At 38.3% G+C, this 19,955-nt stretch overlaps 3 protein-coding genes across 3 annotated transcripts; 1 reads left to right on the top strand and 2 right to left on the bottom strand.

Annotated features, from left to right (window-relative positions):
* The first annotated feature begins 1,158 nt into the window (after positions 1-1,158).
* Positions 1,159-2,249, top strand: LOC137573416 (histidine-rich glycoprotein). Its single transcript, XM_068285352.1, has 2 exons — positions 1,159-1,167; positions 1,827-2,249. Exons 1-2 carry the CDS (start codon positions 1,159-1,161, stop codon positions 2,247-2,249), a joined length of 432 nt encoding a protein of 143 aa, XP_068141453.1.
* Positions 2,250-3,533: 1,284 nt separating this feature from the next.
* LOC137573312 (putative uncharacterized protein DDB_G0282129) lies at positions 3,534-9,360 on the bottom strand. Its single transcript, XM_068285239.1, has 3 exons — positions 9,158-9,360; positions 6,055-6,283; positions 3,534-5,934 (listed from the first exon to the last, which is right to left on the bottom strand). The coding sequence occupies exons 2-3, from the start codon at positions 6,272-6,274 to the stop codon at positions 3,677-3,679; spliced, it is 2,478 nt and encodes an 825-aa protein (XP_068141340.1). The 5' UTR covers positions 6,275-6,283; positions 9,158-9,360; the 3' UTR covers positions 3,534-3,676.
* Positions 9,361-13,630: 4,270 nt separating this feature from the next.
* On the bottom strand, positions 13,631-19,409 carry LOC137573302 (putative uncharacterized protein DDB_G0268364). Its single transcript, XM_068285199.1, has 3 exons — positions 19,049-19,409; positions 15,659-16,152; positions 13,631-15,602 (listed from the first exon to the last, which is right to left on the bottom strand). Exons 1-3 carry the CDS (start codon positions 19,067-19,069, stop codon positions 14,207-14,209), a joined length of 1,911 nt encoding a protein of 636 aa, XP_068141300.1. The 5' UTR covers positions 19,070-19,409; the 3' UTR covers positions 13,631-14,206.
* Between the last annotated feature and the right edge of the window lie 546 nt (positions 19,410-19,955).

Genomic DNA, 19,955 nt, shown 5'->3' with positions numbered 1-19,955 from the left:
TATTCCATTTGCTGCATGGTATAACCAAGTCGACATTATAGGTTTTTCTTCTAGCTTTGTAGTTAGTCTACTTTTACTTTTTGTTGGCTTTAAGCATCCAACTAACCCAATAAAAAATGCAATCTATTTGATCTTAAAACCAAAAATCCATCTCAAAATATTGTGGTTTTTTGATTTGATTTGTTTTGAAGTTTCCTGAGAGCTTGAGAGATTCAGATTTATTATCTAATAGTGTTGATGCATTAATTGCCAATCGTTCGAAAACGTTAGGCAAAAGCGCATGTAAACGAACATTTATGAACCATTCACCGAAGCCACGCCCATACATTTCCCAAATGGCTTACATAAAGAAACAAAAACCATGAGAGGCCCTTCACCATAATTAGAGTCAAATTTTTAAATCTAACAGCATGATCGATTGATCATTTATCATTGTTCAATTCATCTAGTAAAAGTTGGACCAATTTCATTTTTCATGTCATCATTATGAAATGAATGCGGAAAATGTGCAATAAATAAATGCATAACCAAAAGTACTTATTTTGAAAGCAAGTGCAAAATTAAGTCACTAGTAGTACCTTCATATACATATGTGGATTAAGAAAATCATTCAATCCTCTTGAATAAAGTCCTGTCCATATCCTATTCATCAACTTATTCCCCTCAAACAAAATATCAAGAAGTTTTTGAAAAGTTCCATTTATTTCCGGATGCTTCAATTTAAATTAACACAATTTCTCACCAAACAGGAAGGATTTCATATGGCTTTGTTTTTTTTTTTTTTCTTTATTTGGTTGGGGATATCCCAAAAAACTGAAAAATTCATTCGTTTAGTTGGCCAATTAGTGCCAATAAAACAAGAAATAGAAAGAAACTGTTTGATTTGTTTTCTTCTCTATTTCTGTTTGTTGACTTTACCTTCAACTTGTAGTGTGTAGTTGAAAATATCCAAAATTATTTGAATTTTTTTTTTTGAGTTTTTTTTTTTTATACCGGTTTTTGTTTGTCTTTGGGTGGTTAACCCGCCGCACCACAATTGATTGATAACGGGTTTGATTTTTTGGTTTTCCATTCGGGAAAATGGTTTTTTGTTTCGTTTGCCTTGCCCCTTGTGGTGTATACGTAATATGTTTTAATTGTACGAGTTTTGCACGCAATATGCAGCATGTATGTGTGTGTGGTGTGTGTGTGTGTGTGAATGTGCAACAATTGTGGCAGCCGCCATAAATTTCGTTTAGTTTGAAGTTTGAAGTTCGTTGCCGCCATTTCACTTCGGTTTTGCCGACAATTTTCACATTTCGCTATTTGGCTATAAATCGAATCTGGTCCCAACCATTGAGCCACATTCAGTTTGACTGTCTCAAGGAGTTAACATCGTGAGAGAGCTATATACAATAATCGATTCACCCAATATCCGCATAGGCAACGGCTATTTTCCGGATTTATTTTTATTACTGTGATTTTCTGGATATTCGTGTGTTCTTTTTGTGTTACAAAATGCTGAAATTTATTGTAAGCAAAAGTTGAAAATAAGATTTTGTGAAGTACAATAAGTAATGGCCAAAATGCTTGGCATAGAAACTGTGTTTAAAAAATTGTTCAAGGAGTAAATTTTAAATGCAGGATGAGTTGTCTTTCATAAAGGACCAATTATTTAGTGCGACTTTAAACGGATGCCTTAAGACTAAGAATATGACTGAAAACCTAAGATCGATTTAGTAAGATGTAGCTAAGAACATATATGAATATATATATATATCTGATCTTTGCGGAATCCCTTAAACACTATCATTTGCAACTAATATCTGATTGTTATCCATTTTCAGTTGCCCTGTCTGGTTCTCGTGGCCCTCTCAAATGCCCTGAAAATCCATGAATACGATCATCATCACGAACAACATCACGAGCCAGAGCATTATCACCATGAGGCAGAACCGGAGCATGAAGAGACAGAACTGCATCACGAGATCGACCACAAGCATGCCACTTCGCATCAAAGTGTTAAGTTCCATCACTATCATGCTGTACCCGTCTACATCAAGAAGGAGGACCAGCACTTGGTTAAGAAACCAATCGAAATTGGTGGTACCAAGCAAAAGTTGAAGCTGCTTCATCCCAAGACCGAACACAATCACAACCATGGCCTCGTGCTGGAGAATCACAGTGAATCCCATCTGCATGAGCATGGACATTATGAGGAGCCAGTGCATCATTCCGAGCATTATGAACATTATTCGCATCATGAATAAACTTGCGTACAAAATCATGGACGATGTTGCCAAATCTTAATTTAAAAACAAAAATCTTTCTTATATCTACAAAAATATGTATGTTTTTTTTTTTATGTGTTAAATCATTATTAAAGAAAAGAAATCACCTAGAGTATTATGGAAAATGTATTCCAAAAATTTATATGAATTCTTCATCATTATTTCTTGATTATTTCTATCTTAAAGTCACATTCAAAATAAGGGCATTTTCAATATATATGTATATTGAGACTGCACTTGATAGAACATTTCATAATTGGCATTGACGGATTATCTGCATATATAACAGGATTAGTTTATGCCTCGCGCCTTGAGCCCTCATTAAAGATCTATGAGAACTCAAAAGTTAAGTATATTATTTTTATCTATCAATCTATATATTTATATTATTACAATCGCAGAATACTTAGTACTCTTTTACATCTAGCCCTATCTGGATTAAGATTATGAATTATTCTATCTTAAACTATTCCTCTATTAAAAATGATAATTTAAAGGGGATTACTCATGCTTAGGAATAGGTTTTCTTTAAATGATTGAATGTTTTTAGAAAGGATCATCCTCGGTAGATGAGTTGTCTAAGTGGCCCAATCATTAAGGCAACTGAACAACGAGGATCCGGGTCTAAATCCCAGTATATTGATGATCGTCTAAACCCAAGTAGCCAGTACTTGTAAAATATAGTCAGGTTTGATAGTTTATAATAATTTTGATCAGGTCGGTTTCAGAATTACAGGAAAAATGTCAAACATCAAGAAGTTCTTCTTACTAGACTAAGTCAACCTGACGTTCGGTAGGTTTATTTAGTCATTTTTTTGCTCAAAACTTCTTTTATGTATTCAATATTCAAGATTTCTCGAAAGATATAACCTTAATCGGTCTCAAACCGATTCAAATTTTTTAAGAGGATATTTGTATCTTTGTTATGGCATTTGTTCATCCCTTATGAGATCCGAACATTGGCATATCATTTCAGCTTATAACGAGAAAAACAAAATAACGATATTTTTTCAGTGGCGCCGCCTGGACAAACGTATTTTCAGTGGCGCCACTCGTTTCCTCTTCCTGTTTTTTTTGTTATTAGCGCCCACTACTTCCGCTCTGTTCGCTTTATAAAGAGGGCAAGTAAATTAAAAAGTAAATAAACAATTTTTTTTTTTTTTTTGAATTCTTTATTTTTTTCGTTATTATATTATATAATATAAGTTTATTTTTCTCGTTTCAATTGAAAGTTATTTAACAAGTTTGCTGACTAACCCCCCTTGTAAGGCCCAGCTGGCCATAAAAAATAAATAATTACAAAAAACACTAATAATAAGCGCCAAGTAAAAACAAAAAGAAAAAAAAAAAAAAAAAAAATAGGAGAAAAACATATAAAGTGAGAAGGAAAATTTCTATGAATGAGACTAATTTTTGGGTGGCGGTCGTAGAGCCAAATTGGCTTCCATGTCCTTGACCAGTTTGCCACTGACAATGCCTGGACTTGTGGTAACTGTGCGAACTCGTTTCTTGCCCTGTGCCCCGACTGGTGGTGGAACACCACCGCGTTTGCCCCGCTTGCCAGCCGATGAGGAGCCGATGGATGCTCCTCCAGAGCCACTAACTCCTCCGCCTCCTCCACTGACTCCGCCCCCACCAACAGCCCGTAGAGCTTGCGTTTTGTACGTGTGCTGGTAGCCATAACCCTCGGGATTGTTATTAAATTTCGGACTATAGCTGTCATACTCAAGATTGCCGCCCGTGGGGGACTTGTAGATGCCACCCGCTGCAGAGTGTTTGGTCAAACGTAATGGTTGATCCCACACAGCTTCGCGTTCGTTATGCAGATCTTCATTGTACTTGGGTTCTTTCTTCAGAACATACTGATAGGGATTAATCAGAGGATAGCCATCATCGTGCAGGGATTCACTGCTTGATTTCAATAGATCTCTTTCCCGTTCACGTTCCCTATCGAATTCCGGTTCCGGTTCAGCAAAGTAACCCGTATAACCTTTATAGTCTAAATGTGAATCAGAGGCTGCTTTCAGCTTGTGTCGATATTCCTGATGTTGCAGATGGTGCTGCTGATGCTGATGCTCTTGCCGTAGCTTGTCACCTTTGTAGGGCAATGAATTGATATCGTGATAGATTTCCGAATTGAAGTAAAGCTTTTGTGGTTTACTTGTCACCCGTTGATCGTCCTCAATGCGTTCTGGTGTGGTCACCACATGGGATAGGTCGAATTCCTCGATATTCTTGAGGGCCGCACCATGATCAAAGTGCTCGGAACTCTTCAGGGGCAAGGTGTAGGGTTTGGAGACAGTTTTCACAGTGGCCGTTTGCAGGGGAGCACGTGTCTTGATTTTATAGATAAACTCCACATTGGGCGAGAGTTCATCCACTGGTATTTCAGGAGCCTGATATGCTGTCTCCGTTTCCGATTGATATTGCTGCGGATGTGGTGGATGTGGCTGCTGCGGTTTCTTACTCAATTGCTGATGATAGCCAGAGGGCTGATGGATGACATGTGAGGCATGCGGGGCATGTACTGTATGTTGCTGGGAATGCTGGACGTGATGGTATTGCTGGTGCTGGTGTTGCTGCTGTTGTTGCTGTCGTCCCGGATTGAGAATCTTGGGCCTTATTGTGCTGCTACTGTAACGTTTCTCCTCTGATGAGGCAGCCGCAGAGCTTAACGACGATGGGATCGGTTTATAGTATGTTTTTGTCAATGGCGGCGGTGATGATGATGACGCTGATGACGATGAGGCAGCCGATTGCTCCTGTGGGGTACTTAAAATTTTACCCTCAGCCTCCAATTCTTTCATATACTTAATGACCGATTTCTCAATCTGTTTCATAATCTCCGATTTGGGTATTTCCGTGGATGCCGACAGACGCACCTTTTCCTCGGCCTCCGCTTCGATGTTCCTATAAAGATGTGGCGGTGGGTACGGATAGTTGTAATACTTTGTTAAATAATTTCGCTCGATATCGCCAGAGCCATTTTGTTCACCACTTTGGACTTGTTGTGATGTAGATTCATATAAATTGTAGCTTCGGGTAACTGGTTCCTTTTCATAAACAGGCGCTGGAGCGGGCAACTCTCCCGTTTGATGTTGTTGCTCCTGCAGTGGCTGTTGTTGTGGCTGTTGTTGCTGCTGCTGGTGCTTTTGATGCTCCTGATGTTGCTGCTGTTCGGCTAGAAGCAATGCCTGCTGTTGAGCCAATTGTTTTTGCAGTTCTTCCTGTATTTGCAGCTCCAACAGTGATCCTCTCGAATGATCTCTCTCATGCTCGGCTGGTACTATATGTACGGGATAGGGCTTATGATGATGCTCGGTGCTCGTGCTGAAGGGTCGTTGCGTAGATGAAGATAATGATGATGGTGATGTGGCGACAGTATGCGGACTTAAATGCTGTTCCTTATGCTGCGTTCCATATGCCAATTTCATGGCATTGGCCACATACTCGGCAGCCGTTTCCGAGTCATCTAATAAGCTCTGTTCGTCGTTCATGGTGACTGATGCTCCTAGCCGTATTGCCGCTGCTGCCGGTGCTGTTGCTGCTGTTGTTGTGCTTAGACTATTGACACCATAATGCGTACTGAGTTTGGTGTGAGCATGAGAATGTGACTCTTTCTCGGGTCGTATTAAATTCAATTCCAGCTGGCTGTAGCCAAAATCTGTTTAGGCGATATTGCATTAAGTGATTCATTAGGCAAACAGTTGTAAAAGCCAATTAACAATTGCAGTTCAAGGGCGTGTGTTTTAATGGGCTAAATAGAGTACTTTGTGTTTATTACCTTTCCCGGCATTGGCATCCTTATTTCTGGTGGTCAAGCCACGTCTTGTATAGCTACGTCCGTCCGATCGACTGGCGGCCAAGGCTAGTTGATCGGGTATCGATTGCAATTTATCACTAGAGTCCTCCACAGACTGCTTGACAGCTGATCCTGAGCCGCGTCGCCGTAGTGCCCCCGTCGTTCCGTGTGTCACCGAATGCGCCCAGCTCAGCGATAACATGATGGTCAACTGAATGAGAGACATAGAAATGGTGTAAAGTGTCATTTACTTGTTTGTTTTTCTTTTCTTTGCTATTACTTATATGTTTTGTATTTGCAATTAAACTAATTATAAAAAAAAAAAAAACAAAAATAACGTTAACCAATTCACTTTCGCTTCGGCGCCGTCGGCCACTTGCCAGTTGCTCAATTTTCTTATGATTGAAGCCAAGTTCAATGGCCTCGTGTCTCACAGTGATTTGAGAGATTGGATTGAGGCATGAAATGCTGCATGCTATCGGCACGCAAGTTTTCTTTCTGCCATTGACTGTTATACTGAAGAAGAAGAAGAAGTTGCAAAGATGATCCTCTCAACCAAAGGGAATATCTCTCATTCTTTCAAAGGACACAAAGTCAAATGTACCAAACCTTAAGCTAGATTCGGTATATTAATTTGTGTTAGAAGTGTGAAGGGAAGGCACCTCCGAATTTATAAAGTATATATATTCTTGATCAGCACGACATTACGAAATCATATAGGCATGCCCCTTTCTCCGCCCTTCCGTCTGGCGTCGAGACCCACGCAAACTTCTTCCAGAACGTTAAAGAGTATTCAAAATTTGCTTGCAAACATGGCATATCTTGGATTCAACTGAATCGGACCACTATAACATTTAGCTCCTTTGAGAACATTCGGTCGAAAACAGTGACTTTTCTCAATAATTATCTAATTTTCCACCTAATCTTCATATAACTTAACATTTATTTGTGCTAACTTTCATTTAGATCGAAGAGGATCCTAGGTAAAAGGAACTTTTTGACAATTTATGTTATTAACTTACTCAAATAATACTCTATAATTCTGGCCAAATCGGAAGAAACTCTGATAACTATATTAGATAGTTGTCATATGTATAAGTTTGTGTGATTCCAACTTAAGTGTGTAGTTCGTGGGTGAAAATTCGACTCTAACATAGTTTTGTCCGAAGGTGAAGAGTCAAATATAAACTTGCAAGGGTATATACATAGATTTCGGGATGACAGAAATTAGACAGGCTTAAAATTTTAAGTAATCAATGATTATCTTTAAAAAGTCTAATTGTGAAATCACAACCTATTTGTAATACATTTCGGAATCCTTTGGATAGTTTTGAGAAGTTTGGAGAAGTTTTAAGAAATTTTTCACTTGCTGTCTTTAAAAATTTTCACATCAATTTAGGTAGGGTTGGTCATCTAGGGGTCTAGAACATTTTCCAGCACCTTTTTCTGTCTTACAATCGATAATTTATTTGAAATATTTCATAAAATATTTTGACATTCTAGGTACACTATTAAAATATAGAATCTAAACAACATATTTAAGCACATGACGACTTTAAAGACTTTTAGTTTGAAGAAAACGTACTTAAAAGTTTTTTGTCATAATTTAAAAACAATAAATGTATATACATATATACAATTTAGAAAACGTTGTTTGTGTTTTTAAAAAGTAAGATTTCAAATGTTTGGTAAATATTCCAATAGTTTTTGTTTCCTTTACTTCATTTAGTTGTGTTTTTTTCCTTTATTTTTTATGTCGATGTGCTTTAAAATTTGTTTGGGATTTTGTTATTCAAGTTTTTTGAATTGAATGCGCACTATTTTCGAAATTATTTAGAGTTTTCTTTTCACAACACTTTGACAGCACAAAAGAAAAACAAACAGAAACAAACAATGCAACAAAATAAAAAAAACAATCCAATTTATAAGGTCCCCGGGAGCTCCTTTTTTGGCCTCGTTCACTTACAATTAGCAGGAGACACAGGGAACGTTGATGACTGCAATGATGTCGGTGTGAGCGATGCGTTTTGGCCATGGCGATGATGTTATGGGGTAACATCTTTTCGCGTCTAAAACTGAAATTGAATTGTTTGCACAAAGCGTTTGAATTGTGGCTTTTATAATGAAGCCGCCCCGTTGCCTGTTGCAGTTGCAGCGCGGAAAATTTATGCGAAAGTTAGACAGTGATAGACAAGAAAGAGAGACAGAGAAAGAAAAAGAGAGCGAGTGAGAGAGCTGATTGCGAGAAAGAGAGACAATGCGAAAATGAGCCCAAAGAGGGGAGAAGAGGCATCTGTAGAGTAAGTGCTCTCACCTCAATGGGAGATTGACAATTCAAATTCGAATGGCAAGAGATATACATATCGTATCAGGCCAATTAACGCACTTCGTATGCGTGCTAAGTTCAATGATAATGACCCGACATATACCACCATATACCACCATATACCACCTCCTCCTCCTCCTTGGCTCCTTGGCCATCATCTCTTCTTTACATCGTTTGCAACTGGTTTTTCGGCTCTTTTCTTTAGTTTTCATTTTGCGTTTGGCCAATTAAGCCATCTGAAATGTTGAAAACCATTGGAAATGCAGTTCAATGAAATAATATCACTCACTCCTGTTTGTGGCTTGAGGTGGAGTCAAAGTGTTTAATAATAAGTACGTACATACATACTCTGCAGTTTATGGATATCGATGGCCATATAATCGATCTGTAAAATCATTGCATAGGAAAGACATTTATTGAGCTGTAATTGCCAACGAAAATTGAGCGAATTGCACGAATAGGTGCCTCAACATATATATTTAAAGGCTGGGAAAAATATGGCTTAAAGCTATTAGGCAAGCAACTGATAAGATATTGGAAATGCAATCATATTTATCTAGAAATTGCAAACATTTTCCATTGACTTTTCTTTGGCCCTTCTTTAAAATCTCAAATACAAATGAGTTTTTTTCATTGTTTTGTCCTTGATTCGGTATTTTCAATTTGCTGTTGCTTTCACTTTCTTTCATTGTCCCAATTAAGGTATTCCTCATCAAGGCTAATCAAGATATCATCGCCCTCACTAAATGCTCGACTTACTTTCTTATTTTGATTTGGCACTAAATTTCAGTTTATCCCTGGGCGATTTTCTCCATAGTGAGGGCTTTCCCTTCTCCTCCGCATCTCGTCCTCATGTTCATCTTCCACATCAACATCATCATCATCAAAGAAAAGCCACAATAATCGCCAAGCAACTAACCAATTTTTGTTGTGTTTTTGTTTTGTTTAGTTTTTCGGTTAACATTTTCATCATCATCATCATCATCATCATCTGCGCGTTTCTCGTCCACTTCATGGTCAGTGATTAAGTGCATAATAATTAACGGTTTTCGGTTTAACAAGAAAACAACTAAAGTTTAAATGCAATTTATTGGGATTTTGATCAGAAAGCAGCAACACCAACCAGCAACAGCAACAACATTTGCCATCACTTTGCTATTTAAGCCTAGTAAAAGTAAAAATTATTAAGCCGATCTTTAATTTTCGATTGACTTGGAGTATTTGGTGGTTGTGGGGTAATTCCCGAACTCAACTAATTAATTTTAATGAATTCATTGCTGTCTTTTGAATTTAGATTTATATTCTGACAACAAACAGTGTATGTACATGTCTCTTGCCTTACTTAATTTCGAGTTGCTGATGGTAGCCAAATAATTTTTTGCATTTTTGTTGCTTTTTCACATGTGAAGATCAACAACCTTACCAAATGCGAAAAGCGCAGGCGATGCATTATAGCGTTATATGGCCAAAATGAAGCAGCAGCAGCAGCAACTACAGTAACAACTGGCAATATGGCAACGGCCAGCAGCAACAGCAACGATGATTGTTAAGTTTGATAAACATTCGTCCACAGTGCTTCCAAAACAGGTGAGAATGTATAGCCAAGGAACTAAAGAAATTATCCTGTCTTTGCTTAGTTTAAAAACCATATGAAAACTCGAGTTTTTAATGCTTTTTTGAGAATTTTTAGTATGCACATTGATTTAGTATTACAAACAACAACTAGCACTTCCTAATGACGACTTAATGAAACTTGTTCTCATTTCGGAAGAGCAAAACAATTGAAGTGCTTATTTTGAAGTTCAGTAACAAGATCTACTTTCAATAAACACTTTATTTAATACATAGTTTTAGATTGATTTGTTAGGCATCTGTGTAAGGTTTAATGTAATGTTTTTTGCCTTGTGATTCTCAACTAGTTTTAGCTTTCATGAGGTATACCAATGCCATTGTAATTCTAAAGATCTTTAGCAAAGTAAATAGAACCAAATCTAATCTTCATTTATTCGAGTCAAGGGACTTGTCCTTTGATATATTTACAATTAAGAAATTTTCCAATGCTTTTAAATAATATTTGTCCCACTGTTCGACTGTGTGTGTGTGTGCGTGTATAGACAGACGGCGGCAACGCTTGGACAATGTTGGAAAATGTTACGTTTGTTGCACTTGCCTCCCCCGGCTATCTGCCATTTGCCATCTGTCTGGCCCACGTTTAAATTATTAATTGTTGTTGCAGGTAACTGAGTGAATTAGTTTTTGTTTTTGCTTTTGTTGCTGTGATGTTATATGGGTCCATTGTTATAAGCTAGACCATTTTGACTATCATACAAAATGTGTCTTTATTCGCCAGGAAATGGTCATAACTTGACTTGGCTTTGACAGAAAAAAAAGTGTCAACTTGGATTTGTTTTCTGTTTTTTTTGTGGTTGGTAATTTTGACGCCAATTGAAAGTTGTTCATCTTCTTTTCAATGGCAATAAACGAGTTCGTTTTCCAAGACGATGAGGTGGGGCCCTGGCAGAGTGCCTAAATGTCAACGCCACGTGACTATCATATATTACAAATTCCTCATATTCAAGAAGAAACTTTCGATTTTTGCCCTTTACCACACACAACTAAGCAGAGATTAGATGCAAATCTTCTTCCCCATTCCTAGTAACAACAAAGGAAAAAAAGACCAGGAGGAGACTCATTAAAATTTTTTAAGCGGAAGTGTTTGATTTTTGCTGCCGCATCTTAAATGAAAAAACAAGAAAAGAAAAGAAAAGCCAACCAAACAGAAAAGAAAAATTATAGAAATTGGCACAATTTACCAAACATTCCGGCAGCAACATCACATTACATTGGCTTATTATGCTAATTGTTTGTTGCTTTACGTAAAAGGCAACGTTTAGGCGAATGTGGCAACAGGTGAGAGCACTAATTTGCTCCATGATATGCATAGTGAAAGTGGATTGGATTTAACCCAATTGGAAAAATTACGGAAATTAAGAACCCAAAGGCACTTCTGAGATCTAAATAGTCCACTAGTGTTGGAAGCTTCATTGTGAGGAGGCATCAATATGGCATTTTCTAACACTCATCGAGCAGTTCAATGGCAAAATAGAAGGCTGTGAAAATTATTATTAGTCAGGAATAACTTTATTTCAGGCAGTTACTTTTAGGTGACGAACGCTTAAACAACTACAGTCTAATTTCTTAACTTTTTTCAATTTTAATATTGCATTTAATAAACCAAACAATTTGCAACCTTCAAAATTTATTTAGGCAGAGTTCAAGCAATTCGTCGGCTCGTCAAATGATAAATACGCGTTCAACAGATAAAACTCGCCCGGCAGATCAAGAAGCGACTGGAATAAAATGGATCAATGGTTTACTGAGGGACAATGTCAACTCATTTCAACAATTGTGCGATGGAGTGGTCTTTTGTCGTCTCCTTAATCGGGTCTATCCAGGTAGTATACGCATGAAATCGGTGAAACAACATAGTGCCAGTGTTGTGGATTGGTATGCCAACTATCAGTTGCTTTATGCAGCACTACAAAAGTTGGATATACCGGTTGATTTCAGTGTTCGCAGTCTAATTGATGGGCAGGAGGAAGAAATCGGGCGGGTAGTTTGTTTCTTCATTGAGATCTATCTAAAAAGGAAGGAGAAACTTCGACAAATATCATCATCAATCGAACAAAAGGCCGATAAGAGAAAACACAAGTTTACCAAGACTTTGGCCTCATCAAAGCCGCAATCTCAGGCAACTGGCTCGGGTCTGGATTTGATACCAAAGTTTAAGAATTTCTTCTCATTTGATAAGCAAAAACGCGAATACGCTAGACTTATCGACGAGTCCCTTGAAGAGACAACACAAAAGCAAACGGAAAAGGAAAGAGAAATGGAGGAATTCAAGCATGGATCACCAGTGTATCAGGGCGATCGAAAACTAGGTGGCGAGGAACGACAAGAACAACATAAGACGTCACCACAGCAACAAGTTAGCGACAACTCTTTTCTTGTGGCTGTTAACAAGAAATTGGAGGCCGAACAACGAGGTATAAATAAGCTGCTGCAAATGTGCACGGAATTGGAAAAGACCGAGCTTCAGATGGAGAATCTGTGGCTACAGAAGCGCCATAAGCGGAAAATGCAACATGTCCAGGGGATCTAGCTAATATCAAATTTATGTGGCTACATCTACAATATGTAATAGATTCTTTTACATAACATCAAATCAAATTTCAATTGATTATATGATTTAACCTTTATTAAAGGGCAAAAAGTAAAAGCCATAAGATAATACTAGTAATTTACAAAGCCATTGATCGTTAAAACAAATAAAACTTGAAAGGAAACAGAAAAGAAGGTAAAGTTTAAAAGAAAATTCAAGTCATGTTTAGCCACTATTAGTCGAATGGAAAATTTAATATTTACGTTTTTCTACTCTCTTGGCGTTTTGCGTGTTTGCTTTTCTTTTCCTTTATTTATAGTTTTTGATTTGTTTTGCTCACTTAACACCCGAGTTAATGGCAAATATTTGCAATTGATATATAATTTTGATAAAGATTTCTATACCTTGCATCTGTGGAGTGAAATGGTATACTAAGCTCGTTTAAAAACATAAGTGTTAGAGTCAGAAGAAAGCTTTTCCGACCTCATGAAGCAAATACCATAAACAGTTTCTATTAGAATGCCATCAGTTCCTACATATAAAGATCTAGATCTCGGAGAGTATTAGGCTTCATCCTATTTTCTTTGGCCTTTATTTACCTCTGACAATTTGTAGCCAATTGCAATGTAATTATACATATCTTAAAAATTATCATCCATGTTTTACAGCAAATAAAAAAGGATTTGCGATTTCTTTAAACCAATCATTAACAATCCTTTTAGTTGTTGCTGCTGCATAACAAAAGGAATTGGGTCTTTACGATCTCTAGGAATGGAGGACATGCAGCTTTTCGAAAGGGTCCTTTTTGAGCAGCTTCTTATAGGATATACCAGAACCTAGGAATGTCAGTCGATTCCAATCAACACGCAATAAGCAAGTTATGAGCACATTTTGAATTTGTCGACTTGTATTTTTTTTGGGTAAACTGGCTAACTGCAATTTTAATGTGGCATACTTTTAGGGTTAAATGAAATAAACACCAAATTCGCTTTCAAACTGCAGAGTTATGACTTTTTCAAAATGATAGACAGAAGAAAATGTGTAGAATTTCCAACTGTGGCTGTGCCCATTTCAGATCGGAGTCTGAAAAAGTCTTTTTGGTTGAAAATTTTTTGATTTTATTAAGTAAAAGTATGTATAAATTCGCAATTACATATCAATCTTATGCCAAACTAAATTATTGCACATATTTAACACATTTTGTTTTTGTTTCGTTATTAAGGGTTAAACACCATTATTTAATGAGACAAAAGACAAACAAATTAAAAAAAAAAAAATTAAAATAAAGGTAAACATGAAAATGAAGCGACATAATCTAGTTGGGCTCTAAATTGACTTTATCAAGAAGTATCCTTAGGTTAACCTAAGAAACAAACAAAAAAACAAACAAACAACATACCAAATGAAAATGAAAAATGAGTTTTTCATCGAATCGATTTGTGAATATGAACTTTCCCGTCTTGTAAATGTATGTGTGTGTGTGTGTGTGTAAAATGGGTCTCATTAGAAGTAAATTTTGTGCGAATTTGATTTTCTCTTAACTTTCGGAATAAATACTAATACATTGGGTTTTTGTATGATATTTTCTTGAATTTTTCTTTTGTTTTGTTTTTTATCAGGCACAACTTTTTAAAATCTCTCTAATCCTAACCCTCTAGCAATTGTGTGGTTTTGTATTCCACAGCTGAACCCATTTCGGCACCGAGTTTATCTCTTACATATTCCCTGATCTCCTGTAAACGTTGATCGGGACCCGCCGCTGCCGCCGCGGATTTTGGGGATCTTTTACTTTGACTTTGACGCTGCTTGAGACCATGGGCATGATAATTGTAAGGTCTTTGATGTGATTGGGTTGGCTCCTGCTGCTGCTGCTGCTGCTGCTGGTGATGATGATGATGATGTGGATGATAATTTGTTGAGGGATCCACAGCATGTTGGGCATCCTCTTGTGATGCTCCAGCTGCTGGGGCATTCTCATATGGTCGTCGTATGGTGGCATACATATGCGACGATCCGCCATGGTTTTGTGTGTTAAATATCACTTTGGTGTGAGTGGGTCGCGGATTGTTTTCGGTGATGGGCAAATCATGATCCTCATGATGCTCTGGCACAATTGTTTCCTCTGCACTCTGGCCTTGTTCCTGTTCGGGTACATAGATGGGTTGCGATCCACTGTATTGTTGCTGATGTTGGTGCTCTTGCTGGGGAGGAGCTGCCATGGCAATGAGATATAATTGTGGTTGCTGCTGATAGCTTGGATCGTATGAAGCCTGCTGGGGTTGGGCGTAGTAGAATTGTGTTGGCTGATGCGTCTCCTGCTGATACACTGAAGGTGGACCATAATAGGCATCTGGCTGTGGTTGTTCGACATAGTGTTGTTGCTGTTGTTGTTGTTGTTGCTGCTGCTGCTGTTGTTGCTGTTGATGATGTCTGCCCTTGTAGGTCTGGTAGACATCGTCAATGGCAGCGTATTGTACTGGCTCAGGTTGGTGGTTATAACTCACTTCTGGTTGATATTGAACTACCTGTTCCTGCTGATGTTGCAATTGCTTTCGCTGTTCGGCTTCCTGCAGTAGACTCAAATATTGGGCCGCACGTATTTCTAGATATTGTTGCAGCAATGCCTGCAAATGTGCCGCATATTTTGCTGGTCCTGGTATACGTAGGACTATAACCGGCTCTTGGTAGCCTCCGCTATCATCCTGTGGCTGCTCTTCATCATGTGGCAAATCAATTTGAGGTTGCTCTGGTACTGGCCCCGGTGCCTCCAATTCCTGTGGCTGATGTTGCTCCTCTTGTGCTGGAGGCGCTTGGGTCTCGTAGCTTGTCTGCGGCTTCAGTTCATACGAGTATGATGGTTCAATGGTCACACTTGTCACCTGTTGCTGATGCTGGGGCGATGTTTGTGGCAGCTCGAAACCTGAGGGGGAATACCCACCATAGACATCGGGCGATTCAGTGGCCGGTATATCATGTTGCGAATATGGATAGAACATGAATTTTGGTGGCGTATAATCATAGCCCTGATGAGCATAGCCATAGCTGTTTAAATTAAAAGAGAATAAGTACAATTCTCTAAGCATTTGGAGCTCACTTACCCAAGATCTCCTTCAATGGTTCGCTTGCTATTCTTTCCGCCTCCTTCTCCAGTGCTGCCAGTTGAATTGGATCTTTCCACTTTGATCTTAATCTTATCGCCATGCAATTTGAATTGCTTATCCAGTTCCTTGATGAATTCCAAATCATCTTCTGGCAAATTGGTGAAACTATCAGCCAAAGCTGTCGCCTTCTTGGGCACTCTGGTTGTTGTTGTTATTGTCGTTTTGGTTGTGGATTTGGTGAACTTTACACGTGGCTTACTGGGCTTTGTGGTTGTTCCACCATTGCTGGCGCTGCTGCTGCTGCTGCTCGAGATGCTGCTGCTGGTGAGGGTCGATGCGGTTTTGGTGGGACGCTTTTTCAACGTTGTCACCTTTTTGGGATAACCACTGGCCGATGATGACAATGATGTGGCTGCTGCCGATGATTTGGCTGGCGTCGTCTCCGATTGTTCTAGACCATTGACTAGACACAACAAGGCGCTTGTCGAGCACTGCCAATTGAATGAATGAAACGACAAAGACACAAATAAAACAAATGCAAAAATCAAAATCAAAATCAAAAAACTTGTGATTGTTAGTTGTTGCAAATATCGATGGATTGTGTTTTGGTGTTTTGTCTTTTGTGAGGCTTTTGTGATCTCTCAAGGTGACCCAGACAAAAACCATTGATAAAATGTCTTTGCTCTTGGCTAATGGTCGACATCAAAAATCAATAAAAGAAAAACGATTTCACATTTGACATTTCAACTGACTGACGGTCGGTCTGTTTGTTTATCTGTCCATTTGCCTGTTGTAATGTAACACAAAAACGCGCACCTGACCTGGCCAACAACTCACAACGTTTTTCCTTTTTGACACGTTTGTGTGCAATTGGTTTTCCGTGAGACCATTAGTTGATCGCTCTCCCATTATGGACGGGCAAATGTTTGACTGAATCATGACCGATGCCCGCAGATCGTTAACAGTTGAACAGTTTAAAAGAAAGACCAACGGTTTTTAATTTACCTTCAATAATCATAGTTATGGCCAAAAACGACTTAGAGTGAAGATCTACTTGAAATCAACTGGGTAAACAGGAACATGAAGAAAGCCCAAATCCCCCAAAATCCATCAAATCACTCTTCAAGTCTTTTGTTATTCGTTTCTTTGTTCACAGTCCATTCATCATCCTCATTTTCAATTTCAAAATCAAATTGAAGGCGTTTTGCATACTGCTCATAGTCATACACGTACACGCTAACTCACTCACATATCTCAATTAAATGTCGCGCACAACTGACTAACTAAGTAATCTAACGAATACTTAAAATATTTAATTGCATTTTGTCACTCAATTACAAAACTCACAACACAAACAAACACGCAAAAGAAACTGGGACAGTGTGTCAAGTAAAGTTTAATAGTCTCTCCTAACTCCATCCCATACCCCCCTTCCACCCCATTTGACCAACCCAAGCCCCCTTCCTTTTGGCTTTGGAAGCAGGAAGACATTTTCGGCTGAAACAAAAAACTAGCTTCAAGCACACGATATTCGTCTACAATGTGAAATACCAAAATATTTTTATTTTCATTTTGTTTTTTGTCAAATCTTTGGATATGTGGGATAGGGTGGTGGTGGCGGTGGTGTGGTGGAGGGGCTTAGACAAGACGGGGGAGGGCTTATTTATGTTCGTTTGTGTATGTGCATTTTCTTGTTGTTAGTTAGTTAGTTAGTTAGTCAGCCTGCTAGTTGCTATCATATTATATAATCCATCTAGTTTTTTTTAGTCCACTTCAAATTGCCTGTCTCACATTGATTTATCATTTTAACATTTTTGTGCAATAATTTAATTAAATTTGTTAAGAAATGAGGCCTTTCACTTGCTCCAATCCCAATTGATTAAAAGAAAATACTGAAAAATATCTGCAAATGATCCCTGAGAGTGTATCCTTTATATATAATGTATAAACCTTGATTATGAGTTTTTAAAAGATCAGTTCTTTCTCAATCTCTAGCATTATGAAAAAGTCTTGGTTTTGGTTTTTGAAATCTTTTGGTTCGCTTTGCACAAAATAGTTTAATGAACTTTCCTCACTCTGCCAAAAGCCATGAAAATGAAGGCAGAGAGTGCGAAAGAGTAAAAGATATATACATAGATAGTCTCTTGTTGAAGAAACTACTAAAACTAAATATATATGAGATAAGACAAACGATAGTCACGCAACGCACAGAAATTAGTCAGAGTTGAAGTCAGAGTGAAATTAGTCGGAGTTTAGTTGTGGATAATCGTCTTGGGGTTGCATAATCATCATCATCATCATCATCTACAGTAACCACTAACTGTTTACAAAAAAGAGCACCCCTTCCCCACCCCCTCAAAAAACAAAAACAAAACAAAAATGAAATATTTCAAATCTAAGTGTGTCCTGTGAGTCAGAAAAAAAAGAAACTTTACATAAGCCAACCACATAAACCGCATTAAAACAAGTTCTCATTGCAACAACAAAAACTTGCCATATTTCTTTTTTTTATTAATTTTTCCATTAGTTTTTTGCCAATGTTGTTCGTGTGTTCGTGTGTGTGTGTGTGTGTGTGTGTGTTGATGTTTCGGTTTCGGTTTTGGTTTCGGTTTCGGTTTGTTAGGAAATGCATAACGGTCTATTTAGCTGACATATGGTAGCAAGTTAAGCCCAATTAGCGGGGGCCAACACGCTAAATGACCTGCCTGCCCCGAGGACTGAATAAAATGCTCATCTTCGCCGTGGAGGGGGGGCGGGCGCTGTCAGTTTTTGATTGATGTACAAGGGCAAGGGCAGACAGCTACGGAAGAAGGGCAAACGATGCGCAAAAGGTCAGTTAGTCGACTGACTAAACTGACTAGTTTCGTTGACTAAGAGGAACACAGACAGATAGTGAGGGAGACACAGAGAGCGACTCAAGGAGAAAGCAGTCCTTTTAATATATATTAGAATGGACAACAAATGAATCTTTATGAATTGTTATCCTATCTTACTCGCAGATCTGCAATTTGCTTGCAATTCGATGTTGTAAGATCTCTTTGGGGAAATGATGCAAAAGTTTGTTATTCGGTTGACTAAAAGGATCACTGAACTGTCTTAGAGTTAGTGTTATATCCCACTTCACCACTTTATATATATGTATGTGCCACCTGCCAGCTGGTCGGTCTATAGACCGGCTGAGCAACTGCAACTGCAACTGCAACGGAGTGGCAAATGCAAATTAAGCATGAGGAGTTGAAGAAGAAGGAAGAGATGTTTGTTGGTGGGCGTTGACTTTTCTTTTCATGGCAGACAGTTTTCCTCCCACAACCCCCACACACCCTCTTCCCAATTGATGTTTTCTTTCCGGGTTGAGATTTGGTTTCTGTTTTCTTCTTTTTAGCTTACCAATATCAATGCTAATCTCATGGTTGTTCCTTTCCTTTACCGCTTCAGTAGACAATCAACATTTACTTAGAATTTTTCACACACAAATAAATTAATGCTGTTTTTCTTCTGTTTTTGTTGTTATTCACTTGGAAAATTTATTTAGTTTTTGCATGAGCACAACAAAAAAAAAAAACCATACACAATTGTTTTCCCACAGATGGAGTAGACAGAGCCGGATTAGGAGGGATGGATCAGTGGGGATGGTGAGCAAAAAAAAAAAAAACAACACAATTTGATAAATCTCTTAGATGGCGGTTGCCAGGTGACGGTTGACGGTTGGCGAATGGCGGATGTCTTGGCCCCCGATGTAAACGTTCAAAAGTCGCGATTCGTACTGTGAATGGCGCTGGCAAAGTGTTTGGTTTTTATAGCAACTTCTTCTTCTTCTTCAAATGTCTTTCGTTTTTGTTTTTGGTTTTATTTTAAGTTTCAGTTTCGTTTTCATCTTCGGTGTATTGCAGCAGCAGCAGCCGCAAGTCACTTGGCCAGATAGTTTCAGCCAGGGAAAGAGCGCAAGAGAGTGAGATAGAGATGGAGATATACTCTGGGTCTTGGTCTCGATGTCGACTCCAGTGGAGTCGACAGGGAGTCAGAGCGTGCGGAACAATTTGGTGGCTGATGGACGAGTTCATCAGCAATGACACCGCATGTATTTTTCTGTGTATGTGTGTGTTTGTGTGTGTGGTTGAAGGTGTAGGTTGTGGCTTTGCCTATTGCCTCAATCATCATTTAAAGATGCCCAGATGGCAAAATCAAATCAATGCGATTATCCATCTGAACTGAACAGTTCTCGATTTCGATTTTTGATTAAAAGGATCCTTTCTAGAACTGATATCATGGTACAATATATGATATATACATTTAG

Source organism: Drosophila tropicalis, unplaced genomic scaffold (assembly GCF_018151085.1).
Source record: "Drosophila tropicalis isolate 14030-0801.00 unplaced genomic scaffold, ASM1815108v1 contig_4, whole genome shotgun sequence".
Lineage (NCBI taxonomy): Eukaryota > Metazoa > Arthropoda > Insecta > Diptera > Drosophilidae > Drosophila > Drosophila tropicalis.
Note: the sequence above shows the minus strand (reverse complement) of the source record. Positions and strands in the feature narration are given on the sequence as shown.